Source organism: Saimiri boliviensis, chromosome 12, assembly GCF_048565385.1.
Source record: "Saimiri boliviensis isolate mSaiBol1 chromosome 12, mSaiBol1.pri, whole genome shotgun sequence".
In the NCBI taxonomy this organism is placed as follows: domain Eukaryota; kingdom Metazoa; phylum Chordata; class Mammalia; order Primates; family Cebidae; genus Saimiri; species Saimiri boliviensis.
This window is the reverse complement of record NC_133460.1, coordinates 9,976,719-9,991,022: the sequence shown is the minus strand read 5'-3', so window position 1 is coordinate 9,991,022 and position 14,304 is coordinate 9,976,719. Positions and strand designations below refer to the sequence as shown.

The 14,304-nt window shown below is 45.3% G+C and overlaps 1 protein-coding gene across 2 annotated transcripts in view; it reads right to left on the bottom strand.

Annotated features, from left to right (window-relative positions):
• Window positions 1–8,628, bottom strand: part of MEIOB (meiosis specific with OB-fold) — a 43,468-nt gene extending 34,840 nt beyond the window's left edge. For both annotated transcript variants that reach the window (XM_039477892.2, XM_039477893.2), the window contains exons 1-2: window positions 8,560–8,628; window positions 5,564–5,621 (exon numbers count right to left, since the gene is read on the bottom strand). In XM_039477892.2, coding sequence (XP_039333826.1) covers window positions 5,564–5,621; window positions 8,560–8,628 — 127 coding nt within the window. The remainder of the gene's footprint in view (window positions 1–5,563; window positions 5,622–8,559) is intronic.
• Between the last annotated feature and the right edge of the window lie 5,676 nt (window positions 8,629–14,304).

Genomic DNA, 14,304 nt, shown 5'->3' with positions numbered 1-14,304 from the left:
TTTGGGAAGCTGAGGTGGGTGGATCACCTGAGGTCAGGAATTCAAGACCAGCCTCGCCAACATGGTGAAACCCCCATCTTTACTAAAAATACAAAACTTAACCAGGCATGGTGGTGGACACCTGTAGTCCCAGCTACTTGGGATGCTGAGGCAGCAGAATCACTTGAATCTGGGAGGCAGAGGTTGCAGTCCGCCAAGGTCCAGCCTGGGTAACAAAAGTGAAACTGGCCGGGCGCGGTGGCTCAAGCCTGTAATCCCAGCACTTTGGGAGGCCGAGGCGGGTGGATCACGAGGTCGAGAGTTCGAGACCATCCTGGTCGACATGGTGAAACCCCATCTCTACTAAAAATACAAAAAATCAGCTGGGCATGGTGGCATGTGCCTGTAATCCCAGCTACTCAGGAGGCTGAGGCAGGAGAATTGCCTGAGCCCAGGAGGCGGAGGTTGCAGTGAGCCGAGATCGCGCCATTGCACTCCAGCCTGGGTAACAAGAGCGAAACTCCGTCTCAAAAAAAAAAAAAAAAGTGAAACTGTCTCAAAAATAATAATAAAACTTGGCTGCACACAGTGGCTTACCCCTGTGATTCCAGGACTCTGGGAGGCTGCGGTGGGAGAACCAGTTGAGGCCTGGAGTTCAAAACCAGCCTGAGCAACATAGAGAGATCCCATCTCTACAGAAAATTTTAAAATTAATGGTGGACTGGTCTTTCTTCTCAGCTACTAGGGAGGCTGAGGAGGAAGGGTCACTTGAGCCCAGTTTAAGTGTGTAGTGAGCTTTGAATGCACCACTGTACTCCAGCCTGGGAAGAATAAGTTCAGGGTGTTTATGAACCGTACACCTAGGCTGGAGTGCAGTGATGCGATCTCTCAGTTCACTGTAACCCCCGGCTCCCAGTTCAAGTGATTCTCCTGCCTCAGCCTCCCAAGCAGCTGGGACTACAGGGGCATACTACCATGCCAGGCTAATTTTTGTATTATTTTAGTAGAGACAGGGTTTTTCAGTAGAGGTGGGGAAGAACAGAGTGAGATCCTGTATCTAAAAAATTAAAAATAAATGTTTTAAATAAGTAAGTTATTTGAAAACAAATTATGTGCTACTTAATGAGGACCACTAGGGGTCAGCAAATAGTTTTTTCCCAAAACAGAAATTTAATATTGGTTTTCCTAATTAAAAATTACAACAGGCCAGCATGGTGGCTCATGCCTATAATCCCAGAATTTTGGGAGACAGAGGCAGGCAGATCACAAGGTCAAGATCGAGACCATCCTGGCCAACATGGTGAAACTCCGTTCTCTACTAAAATACAAAAAGTTAGCCAAGTGTGGTGGCGTGAACCTGTAATCGCAGCTACTTAGAAGCCTGAGGCAGGGGAATCATTGAACTCAGGAGGCGGAGGCTACAGTGAGCCGAGATCATACCACTGCACTCCAGCCTGGCAACGGAGCAAGACTCCATCTTAAAAAAAAAAAAATTACAACCGCCAGGCATGGCGGCTCAACCCTGTAATCCTAGCATTCTGGGACACCAAGGTGGGTGGATCACAAGTTCAAGAGATCAAGACCATCCTGGCCAACATGATGAAACCTTGTCTCTACTAAAAATACAAAAATTGAGACTGGGTGAGGTGTCTCACACCTGTAATCCCAGCACTTCGGGAGGCCGAGGCAGGCGGATCACCAGGAATTTGAGACCAGCCTAACCAATGTGGAGAAACCCTGTCTCTACTAAAAATACAAAATTAGCCAGGTGTGGTGGTGCATGCCTGTAATCCCAGCTGCGCGGGATGCTGAGGCAGGAGAATGGCTTGAACCCAGGAGGCGGAGGTTGTGGTGAGTTGAGATCACACCATTGCACTCCAGCCTGGGCAACAAGAGTGAAACGCCATCTCAAAAAAAAAAAAAAAAAGAAAATTAGCTGGGTGTGGTGGCGTGAGCCTGTAGTCCCAGCTACTTGGGAGGTTGAGCAGGAGAATCACTTGAAATTGAAACGCAGAGGTTGCAGTGAGCCAAGATCGAGCCACTGACTCCAGCCTGGTGACAGAGCAAGACTCTGTCTCAAAAAAAAAAAAAAAAAAAAAAAAAAAATTACAAACTGGCTGGGTGCAGTTGCTCCTGCCTGTAATCTCAGCACTTTGGGAGGCCAAGGGGGTTAAGATGCTTCAGCCCAGGAGTTTGAGACCAGCCTGGGCAACAAAGTGAGATCCTATATCTCTACAAAAAAATCGAAAAATTTTTCAGGCACAGTAGCATGCACCTGTGGTCTGGACTGCATGTGAGCTGTCTTCTCATTGCTGCACTCCAGCCTGGGAGACAGAGACTTCATCAAATAAATAAATAAATAAATAAAGTGTAAATCAGCCAGCTGTTGTGGTATATGCAGTTCTAGTTATTTGGGAGGCTGAGGCAGGAAGATCATTTGAGCCTAGGAGATTGAGGCTGCAGTGATCTATTACCACACCACTGCACTCTAGCCCGGGTGACAGAGCAAGACCCTGTCTCAATCAATCAATCAATAAAGATATGAAATAAAAATAAAGGTATCTATCACTGTATCATGAGTCGAAGTAACACAGTCACAGTTATTCAGGTGATTCTAGCAAAACTAATGTCTTCTTCTGCCAAAACTATCGTCTGGTTGGCTAGAGCTCTGATTCACTTAAGCAGTATAGCAACACACATAAATATAATATATGTAATACATATATAATATATATAATACTATTGCCCAGGCATATATATGTAGAATATACATATATAACATATATTGTAAACTTTAATGCATGTAAACACACACACATATATATATGTAATACATATATAATATACATAATACTGTTGCCCAGGCATATATAATATGTATAATTTACATATATAACATGTATTGTAAACTTTAACAAAAAGGATTTAAAGTCTGGGTGCAGTAGCTCACACCTGTAATCCCAGCATTTTGGGAGGCCACGGCAGGCGGATCACCTGACGTAAGGAGTTCAAGACAAGCCTGGCGAACATGGCAAAACCCCATCTCTACTAAAAGTACAGAAATTAGCTGGGTGTTGTGCCACGCATCTGTGGCCCCAGCTACTTGGGAGTCTGAGGCAGGAGAATCACTTTAACCGGGAGGTGGAGGTTGCAATGAGCTGAAATTGCGCCACTGCACTCCAGCATGGGCAAGAGAGTAAGACTCTGTCTCAGAAGAAAAAAAAAAGACTTTAAAAGTTAATAGTAGTGAACTGCAAGTTTTACCATTCTACTTATTTTTTGTTTTGTTTTTTTGTTTTTGTTTTTTCAGACGCAGTCTTGTTTTGTTGCCAGTCTGGAGTGCAGTGGTCCGATCTCTGCTTACTGCAACCTTCACCTCCCAGGTTCAAGTGATTCTCCTGCCTCAGCCTCCTGAGTAGCTGGGATTACAGGCATGCACCACCACACCTGGCTAACTTTTTGTATTTTAGTAGAGATGGGGTTTCACCATGTTGACCAGGATGGTCTCGATCTCCTGACCTCGTGATCCGCGCGCCTCAACCTCCCAAAGTGCTGGGATTACAGGCGTGAGCCACTGTGCCCAGCCTACCATTCAATATTTTATCTTTCATGTCAACTACAAACATTTGAAGGTGAACTGATTTTTAAAATGTAGTTTCAGTGCTGGTTTATGTTTCCATAGTCCTAAAAGTTTTGTGCAGTTCAAGCAACTCAATAAGAACTCTAGGCCAGGTGTGGTGGCTCACACCTGTTAGTCAAGCAATTTGGAGGCCAAGTCGGGTGGATCATCTGAGGTTGGGAGTTCAAGACCAGCCTAACCAACATGGTGAAACCTCATCTTAAAAAAAAAAAAAAAAAAAAGAACTTCTAGGCTGGGCGCGGTGGCTCACGCCTGTAATCCCAGCACTTTGGGATGCCGAGGCAGGCAGATCATGAGGTCAAGAGATTGAGACCATCCTGCCGAACATGGTGAAACCCCGTCTCTACTAAAATACAAAAAATTAGCCGGGTGTGCTGGTGAATGCCGGTAGTCCCAGCTACTTGGGAGACTGAGGCAGCTGGATCATGAGGTTAGGAGTTCGAGATCAGCCTGGTCAAGTTAATGAGTTGACCATTTTTTTTTTTTTTTTTTTTTTTGAGACGGAGTTTCGCTCTTGTTACCCAGGCTGGAGTGCAATGGCGCGATCTCGGCTCACCGCAACCTCCGCCCTCTGGGTTCAGGCAATTCTCCTGCCTCAGCCTCCTGAGTAGCTGGGATTACAGGCACGTGCCACCATGCCCAGCTAATTTTTTGTATTTTTAGTAGGGACGGGGTTTCACTATGTTGACCAGGATGGTCTCGATCTCTTGACCTCGTGATCCACCCGCCTCGGCCTCCCAAAGTGCTGGGATTACAGGCTTGAGCCACCGCGCCTGGCCGAGTTGACCATTTTAACCAGTTATTTTGCCATTGTATACCTAAAACATGTAGGCCAGGCACAGTGGCTCACACCTGTAATCCCAGCACTTTGGGAAGCCAAGGCAGTTGGATCATGAGGTTAGAAGTTCGAGACCAGCCTGGCCAACACGGTGAAACCCCATCTCTATAAAAATACAAAAATTAGCTGGGTGTGATGGCAGGTGCCTGTAATCCCAGCTAATAGGGAGGCTGAGGCAGGAGAATCGTTTGAACACAGAAGGCGGAGGTTGCAGTGAATCGAGATCTCACCACTGCACTCCAGCCTGGGTGACAGGGCAAGATTCCATCTTAAAGGGGAACAAAAAAGAAACATCAAATAAAAGCATTAAAAATGATTTTCAGGCCAGGTGCAGTGGCTCATGTCTGTAATCCCAGCACTTCTCGAAGCCAAGGTAGTTGGATCACTTGAGATTAGGAGTTCAAGACCAGCCTGAGCAACATGGCAAAACCCATCTCTAGAAAAAATACAAAAAGTGAGCTGGATGTGGGGATGTGGCAGTGTGCACCTGTAGTCCTAGCTACTCAGGAGACTGAGTGGGATAGAATGGCCTGACCCTGAAAGGCAGACATTGCAGTGAGCTGAGATTGTGACACTGCACTCCAGCCTAGGCGACACAGAAAAACTCTGACAAAAAGAAAGGTTTTTTTTTTTTTGAGACAGAGTTTCGCTCTTGTTACTCAGGCTGGAGTGCAATGGCGCGATTTCGGCTCACCGCAACCTCCGCCTCCTGGATTCAGGCAATTCTCCTGCCTCAGCCTCCTGAGTAGCTGGGATCACAGGCATGCGCCACCATGCCCAGCTAATTTTTTGTATTTTTAGCAGAGACGAGGTTTCACCATGTTGACCAGGATGGTCTCAATCTCTCGACCTCGTGATCCACCCGCTTCGGCCTCCCAAAGTGCTGGGATTACAGGCTTGAGCCACCGCGCCCGGCCAAAAAGAAAGATTTTACTGTCCTCACACCTATAGCCTTGAATCAGATACTTGACCATCCAACAGAGACGATGGCCAGTGCCCTTAAGGAATTAAACAGGCAAAGAAAAATTAATCTCTTAAATATACTTTGTTGTAGTCATAAGCCAAAGTTGATGAAAAATGAAGCAAAGAGTTAAAGAGAACTCAGCTTTTTCTGTCTGGAAATCCTCTGACATCTGTTTTCCCAATAACGATACCGATTATTTTCTGAAAAACAAAAAGGTTACAGAAGACCAATATTAAACACAGATGTACATGGTAAATTTAATTTCATGGGCTTGTTATATTTTACTAGCTCTAACAAACGTTTTTTTTTTTTCTCTAACAAACATTTCTGGCCGGGCGTGGTGGCTCAAGCCTGTAATCCCAGCACTTTGGGAGGCCGAGGCGGGTGGATCACGAGGTCGAGAGATCGAGACCATCCTGGTCAACACGGTGAAACCCCATCTCTACTAAAAATACAAAAAATTAGCTGGGCATGGTGGCGGGTGCCTGTAATCCCAGCTACTCAGGAGGCTGAGGCAGGAGAATTGCCTGAACCCAGGAGGCGGAGGTTGCGGTGAGCCGAGATCGCGCCATTGCACTCCAGCCTGGGTAACAAGAGCAAAACTCCGTCTCAAAAAAAAAAAAAAAAAAAAAAAAAAAAACAAAAACAAAAACAAAAACAAAAAAAAACAAACATTTCTGACTAGGAACCATTTAAATATATTTATTGCAGACAAACATCTAAAGGAATTTCATAAATGTTCAATTCCACAAGGAATAGTACAAAGTAATCCAAAAATTTACTATTACAAATATAATCATTTAACACTTATCATGTTTCTACTTTATTTTCTTTTTTCTTTCTTTCCTTTTTTTTTTTAAGACAGAGTCTCACTCTGTCACCCAGACTGGAGTGCAGTGGCGCAATCTCAGCTCACTGCAACCTCCACCTTCCAGGTTCAAGTGATTCTCCTGCCTCAGCCTCCCAAGTAGCTGGGACTACAGGAACCTGCCACCATGACGGACTAATTTTTTTGTATTTTTAGTACAGATGAGGTTTCACTGTGTTAGCCAGGATGGTATCAATGTCCTGACCTCGTGATCTACCCGCCTCAGTCTCCCAAAGTGCTGGAATTACAGGTGTGAGCCACCGCACCCAGCCTCTACTTTATTTTCAATCACTAGATGGAGCACAGTAACTGCCCTATGCTATCAATCCTTATTTAATTCATCCAAAGCACATGATAATGCAGCTTAATTTGCCATCGTCTTAAAAGCTTTCCTTTATATAGGGTGTTCTAACAATCCACATAAAATTGCTTTTCTCTTAATCCAAACATGCTGGACAGTGATATAAATTAGCCTATAACAAAACTTATATTTTGCTGCTAATAAATCTAAATTCTAAAGTCCTAGATCTTAAACCTTAGAGATATTAACATCTCCTTAAGATGTTTAATGTTCTCTTTAGTGACTACCGAAGACAAATTTTAAATGTGCTTTTATTTTCCTTTTTCTTTTTTACCAGGTAAGTATTAAATGTGCTTTAAAAAAAAAAAAAAAAATGGGCCGAGCGTGGTAATTCATGTCTGTAATCCCAGGACTTTGGTAGGTTTAGGCGGGTCAATCACCTGAGGTCACAAGTTTGAGACCAGCCTGAACAACGTGGTAAAATCCCGTCTCTACTAAAAATACGAAAAATTAACCGAGCATGATGGGGGATGTCTATAATCCCAGCTACTCGGGAGGCTGAGGCAGGAGAATTGCTTGCACCCGGGAGGTGGAGGTTGCAGTGAGCCCAGATCATGCCACTGCAATCCAGCCTGGGCAACAGAGCAAGACTCCATCTCGAAATAAATAAATAAATAAATAAAAATTACTATCTTTTCTGAAAGAAAAAACTAAACTTATTTTGCTAATTGCAGCAACTGATTTCAGCCTTACAAAAATCTGTGACATTTAAATTACAATCAGCCTTTTAAGACACCTATATTATAGCTGAGCTATTAGTTTGCCTTACTGCTTATTTAGACACTTTGATGTTATTTCTTTAATTCCTTATACATGCAGATCTCACTGAATTTTGTTGGAAAATCCAACCAACAGAAATGCTGAGTAAAATTCTATCTGAAGAGACCATTATTAGCAAATAGTTTACTTTTCAAGAAAAACTATAATACCAATTATCATTTTTTAATACTTATAAATTTTAAATTACAAATTATTAAAGTTATATGTAAAGGTATCCTATTGTAAGAAATCTAGTTTGCAAAAGCAAAATATAAATGGCAGACTACTCATGGGCAGGGAAGGTAAGGGTGTATGGTAGTTGCTTTACAGTAAGTTCTTCACCTTATGTTTTTTTTTTTTATAAATAACAGTTGAGGTGTATTCAAAAATCACTGAATTCCCCTATAACTCTTACTCAGAAAGTCAATTTTCACATAATAATTGCAGAAAACATACCTGTTATAAACCTTTTAACATAAAAGCAGCATAATGTCAAGTATTTAGACTGTAACTTAGATAATTTGGTTAGAAAATTGCTGCTACTGAACAAAATGGTTTGATGTTTTTGGGGGCGGGGGACGGAGTTTCATTCTTGTTGCCCAGGCTGGAGTGCAATAGCATGATCTTCGCTTACGGCAACCTCCTCCTCCCGGGTTCAAGCGATTCTCCTGCCTCAGTCTCCTGAATAGTTGGGATTACAGGTATGTGCCACCAAGCCAGGCTAATTTCATATTTTTAGCAAAGACAGGGTTTCTCTATGTGGGCCAGGCTGGTCTTGAACTCCCAACCTCAGGTGATCCACCCACCTCGGCCTCCCAAAGTGCTGGGATTACAGGCGTGGACCTCTTTAATTTTACAATGCTATTAAATATTTAATTAAAATAATACAAACATCTATTGATCATTTTGAACAATTACTAGTCACATCTACAATCATAACTCCTACTCTACACAAAGATTAATTTTCATCTAGACAGCATAAATACAAAGAAATTTAGGTATACTTAATATCTAACAATTATATCAATGCAAGGAGTATCTATATACTTGTCGATTGTAAAAGTATGTGTTGAACGAATCAATAATGTTGATGCAATGTTATCATATAAAATTTCACTAGTGAGCAAAGCAGCGTATCATTGAAGCTTACCAGATTAGCCATATTTGGCTGCAGATCTGAAAGGGCAGTGAGAGTCCTTGATGCAAAGGAGTTTGCCATTTTTTTATCTGCATATTAGAAATATAATTTAGATATATAAATTGAAAAAATGAAATAAACCATTAAAAAATTCCAAAAGTTTAAAATATTATTTAGGGCCAGGTGCAGTGGCTCACACCTATAATCTCAGCTACTCAGGAGGCTGAGGCAGAGAAAATTGCTAGAATCTGGGAGGTGGAGGTTGCAGTGAGCCAAGATTGTGACACTGCACTCCAGCCAGGGTGAAAGAGGCTCCGTCTCAAAAATAAAATAAAATAAAATATTATTTAGGAAAGCACTGGATATTTTACTTCTTCTTTGGAAATTTTTTACTATAATGGTAAAATGTAAATTAACATCTATTCAACCTATAGAAAACATTTTCAAAATGTCCTCTTATAATTTTGAATGATATAGCTATTATAGGTTTCCATTTTTAACTTTCACTTTCTAAAACCGTGTAAAATTTAGCAGTTTTTGAGGACGGTGTAAATTTAATTTTATTTTTTAAATTTAATTATTATTATTATTTTTTTTTGAGACGAGTCTCGCTCTGCGCCCCAGGCTGGAGTGCAGTAGCACAATTTCAGCTCACTGCACCTCTGCCTCCCGAGCTCACGCGATTCTTCTGCCTCAGCCTCCCAAATAGCTGAGATTACAGGAATGTGCTACCACCCCTGGACAATTTTTGTATTTTTAGTAGAGACAGCGTTTTACCATATTGGCCAGGCTGGTCTCACACTCCTGATCTCAAGTGATCCGCCCGCCCCAAAGTGCTGGGATTACAGGCTTGAGCCACCAAGCATGGCCAAAATTAGAGTTTTGTTTTTTTTTGTTTTTTTTTTTTTGAGACAGAGTTTCACTCTTGTTACCCAGGCTGGAGTGCAATGGCACGATCTCGGCACGATCTCGGCTCACCGCAACCTCCGCCTCCTGGGTTCAGGCAACTCTCCTGCCTCAGCCTCCTGAGTAGCTGGGATTACAGGCATGTGCCACCATGCCCAGCTAATTTTTTGTATTTTTAGTAGAGACAGGGTTTCACCTTGTTGACCAGGATGGTCTCGATCTCTCGACCTCGTGATCCACCCACCTCGGCCTCCCAAAGTGCTGGGATTACAGGCTTGAGCCACCGCGCCCAGCCAAAATTAGAGTTTTACATGCAAGATGATTCAATGGGACATTTAAGGATTTAAATATATATTAGCTTCAAGCTTACCTCAAAAATACAGCAAAAATCTACTGTAAATATCTCAAATTGTGCATTTGGTTACACTATGTGAATCAAAGGTAGTGGTTTTAAACACAGTTCTACATGGTATAAATTCCATGAGGGCAGAGGTGGCATTTTACATATTTTTACGTATGTATTTCATAACTGAAAATACTCCCTACCTATCAGATGAATGACATGGTGGTTTGTCCCTTAACATCATCACTATAAGAGGTTCCATGGTAGTAAAAATTGTAAGCTACACCAAACAGATTGACTTGACCTCACTTAATAATCCAGGGCCTCTCTGTGAATGCCCACCTCCACAGGCTCCAGTTCGTGAATGTGTCTTATATCACCCGAGTTTCAGGCAGCCTTTGGAGTTAGTCAGATATGATTTTGTTTTCGTTTTTGAGACGGAGTTTCACTCTTGTTGCCCAGGCTGGAGTGCAATGGTGAGATCTCGGCTCACTGCAACCTCTGCCTCCAGGGTTCAAGTGATTCTCCTGCCTCAGCCTCCAGAGTAGCTGGGATTACAGGCATATGCCACCAAGCCCAGCTAATTTTGTATTTTTAGTAAAGACAGGGTTTCTCCATGTTGGTCAGGTTGGTCTTGAACTCCCAACCTCAGGTGATCTGCCTGCCTCAGCCTCCCAAAGTGTTGGGATTATGGGCGTGAGCCACTGTGCCCGGCCCAAATATGACTGAATTGTAGTACCACTAGTGTGACTAGTGTGTAGTCATGTGGATTTTTTTTTTTTTTTTTTTTTTTTTTTTGAGACATAGTGTTGCTCTCTCGCCCAGGCTGGAGCGCAGTGGCACGGCCTCGGCTCCCTGCAGCCTCCGCCTCCCGGTTTCAAGCGATTCTCCTCCTCAGCCTCCCGAGCAGCTGGAATGACAGGTGCCCGACACCACGCCCAGATAATTTTTGTATTTTTTTTTTTTTTTTTGAGACAGAGTTTTGCTCTTGTCACCCAGGCTGGAGTGCAATGGCGCGATCTCGGCTCACCGCAACCTCCGCCTCCTGGGTTCAGGCAATTCTCCTGCCTCAGCCTCCTGAGTAGCTGGGATTACAGGCACGTGTCACCATGCCCAGCTATTTTTTTGTATTTTTAGTAGAGACGGGGTTTCACCCTGTTGACCAGGATGGTCTCGATCTCTCGACCTTGTGATCCACCCGCCTCGGCCTCCCAAAGTGCTGGGATTACAGGCTTGAGCCACCGCGCCCGGCCATTTTTTTTTTTTTTTTTTTTTTTAAGTAGAGATGGGGTTTCACCACGTTGGCCAGGATGTTCTCGATCTCGTGACCTCGTGATCCCCCCGCCTCACCCTCCCAAAGGGCGTGGATTGCAGGCGTGAGCCACCGCGCCTGGGCTTTTTTTTTTTTTAGTAGAGGCGGGGTTTCACCACGTTGGCCAGGATGGCCTCGCGGTCCTGTCCCGCCCCGGCCGCCCAGGCAGCGGGGATGACAGGCGCGCGCCGCCACGCCCGGGAAACTTTTTTGTATTTTTAGTAGACACGGGGTTTGTGTCGGCCAGGCTGGTCTCGAACTCCCGACCTCCTGATCCGTAGTGCCGGGAGGACAGGCGGGAGCCACCGCTGCCCTTTTTCACTGACAGTGAAAACTCAGCTCCGCGAGGGGCTTTCCCGGGCGTCCTCCGGCGCCGGCCGCGAGAAGCCCCGGGCAGGGCCCAGCTGCGGAGGCCGCGGGAGACGCCGGGCCGGCGGCGCGACAGGACAGGACAGCCCGCGCCCGCCCGCCCTGCGGTGAGCCGAGGACGCGGCCAGGCCCGGACCCCACACGCTCCGCTCCCCGCACGCGCGCCCCGAGCCCCGCAGGGCCTCCGTCAGCCAAACCCGGGCCGGCCCCGCGCGGGCTCCCCTCCGCGGACGCCGCCTCACAGCTGGAGGCCGGGCACGTGCCGCCACCGCGCCGTCCACGCCGCTGCTCACCCGCCTGGGCGACTGCTTCCCGGCCCTGCACAGCGGCAGCCACGACCTCGCGGACCTGGCTCGCCCGACCCCGGCGTCGCCCGCGCTTCGCGGCTTTTCCACACGACGCTCGGCCCACAGACGCGTGCAGGTGCGACGGCCGCGCGACCGTTAGCGTGAGGCCCCGCCCCGTTACCGGAGACTCCGCCCTCTCCGCCCCCGACTCCGCCCCCGCCGCACACTGACTCCGCCCCCGACCCCGACACCTCCCCCACCTATCACGGTCTCCGCCCCCTGCGCAATGACTCCGCCCCACCGCGCTCCCACTCCGCCCCACCAATTACTGACTCCGCCCCGTCGAGCACTGACTCCGCCCCGCTAAGCACTGACTCCGCCCCGCCATGCTCCGACTCCGCCCTCCGGGGAGGAGAGGGGCTCCTGGTTCCCTTTTCTTCCTTCCCCAGAGTGGGAGGGGCGGGGGGGTCTCCGTGCGCACTCGCGGCTGCGAGTGGCTCCATTCAAAAAGAATGTGCGCCGGAAAAAAACAGACATAACCATCTATCTGTAATATTATAAAGTGGAGCTCGAATCCCAGCACCTGGGAGGCCGAGGCAGGCGGATCATTTGGGCTCTGGAGTTCAAGACCAGCTTTGGTAACATGAGGAAACCCTGTTGCTACTAAAAATACAAAAAAAAAAAAAAAAAAAAAAAAAAAATTAACCAGGCGTGGTGGCGAACGCCTGGTTGTCCTTTGGCGCCGCCCACCTACTGGAGTAGTCCCAGCTACTAGGGAAGCTGAGGCATGAAAATCGCTTAAACCCAAGAGAGGGAGGTTGCAGTGAGCGGACATTGCAGCGTTGCACTCCAGCCTGGGCAACCGAGTGAGACTCCAAACAACAACAACAAAAAAATTAGCCAAGCATGATGGTGCATGCCTTTTGTCCCAGCTACTGGGGAAGCTGAGGCGGGAGGATCGCTTGAGCTCAGGAGTTGGAGGCTGCAGTGAGCTCTGATGGCACCACTGTACTCCAGCCTAGGCAAGAGTAAGGCCTTGTCTTTACAAAATCAATCAATTAATTAATATAATATATCTACATCTAATGATGGATTTGGCATGTAGTATCATCAAGAAAATACCCATAGATGTGTATACCTATGCATGAGAAAAATATGTATAATTAGGTGTGCTAAGGATTGGACTTAGATCAATCTGACAAAAAATTTTTTAGCTCTTCTTGTTTTTATCAACTTTCATTTAGAAATCTTTTTAGTCTGGATAAGCAGAGACTGACTAGAAAACAAAAAAAGAAAAATGTCTTGTTAGTCTAAGGGCATGCAGATGGAAAAGGATTGCAACAGGGACTGGAGTCAGCATTCCTGTCCAAAGCTTTACATGCTTTCTGCACTCTTTACCTCCCCGGGGTGAGATTACTAATGACATTATTTTTCTTAAGGGCAGATCTCTTTCACGCAGCCCTATCCAAGTTGTTTTGATTTTTACCTGATGTTGAGGAAGGCCTCTATTGACTTATTATACTAAATTTTGTTAACAGAGTATCAGTCCAGAGCAAGTAAGATCCAAAAACTAAGTCCATTAAATTTGTCACCTACTACTGTCCACAGGTCGCATTATTTAAGCTTCTCTTTAAAAAGAAAGAGAACAACAACTTTGGAACATATTACACAAACATACAGTGCAAATGAAAAATACAAGTGTACAGCCAAGTTTTATGTGATTGTTAATTTATTATTAGATTGTGAGGTCTGGCTCCAGCCAACAGAGATCAGACAACAGCAGTGAGGACGACCCCATATGTATAAGGGCTCCCGGACGAGCCCCCAGTGTAAAGAAAAAGAAAAAGGAGATTTTTCTTTTAGAAACTCAGGCAGAACAACTAAGCCAAGACATGTTTAAAAAGCTTAAAAAGAAAAAATATAAAGTAAAAGAGGAGGGAATTGTGGGAAGTAGAAAAGTTCCTTTTTAAAGTTGCCTTTCTTGTTAAAGAATAAGTGTGCTAAGGCCGGGCGCGGTGGCTCAAGCCTGTAATCCCAGCACTTTGGGAGGCCAAGGCGGGTGGATCACGAGGTCAAGAGATCGAGACCATCCTGGTCAACATGGTGAAACCCCGTCTCTACTAAAAAAATACTAAAAATTAGCTGGGCATGGTGGCGTGTGCCTGTAATCCCAGCCACTCAGGAGGCTGAGGCAGGAGAATTGCCTGAACCCAGGAGGCAGAGGTTGTGGTGAGCCGAGATCGCGCCATTGCACTCCAGCCTGGGTAACAAAAGCGAAACTCCGTCTCAAAAAAAAAAAAAAAAGAATAAGTGTGCTAATAACTTTGTTAAGCCCTATCCTATGTAGCTGGTAGACACGCCATGCTTACAGGCACGTAGTACATTCTATGTCCTTGTACTTTAACCAGGATATCTGTGTTGGACATGCTCACAGGCCTGTCCCAACTCTCCATTGCTTTTACCTGTTTAGAAAAGTTTTTAAGTTGTTAGCCAACTGGGTTTTAATTTAAATTGTGAGGTTTGGCTCCAGCCAACAGAGA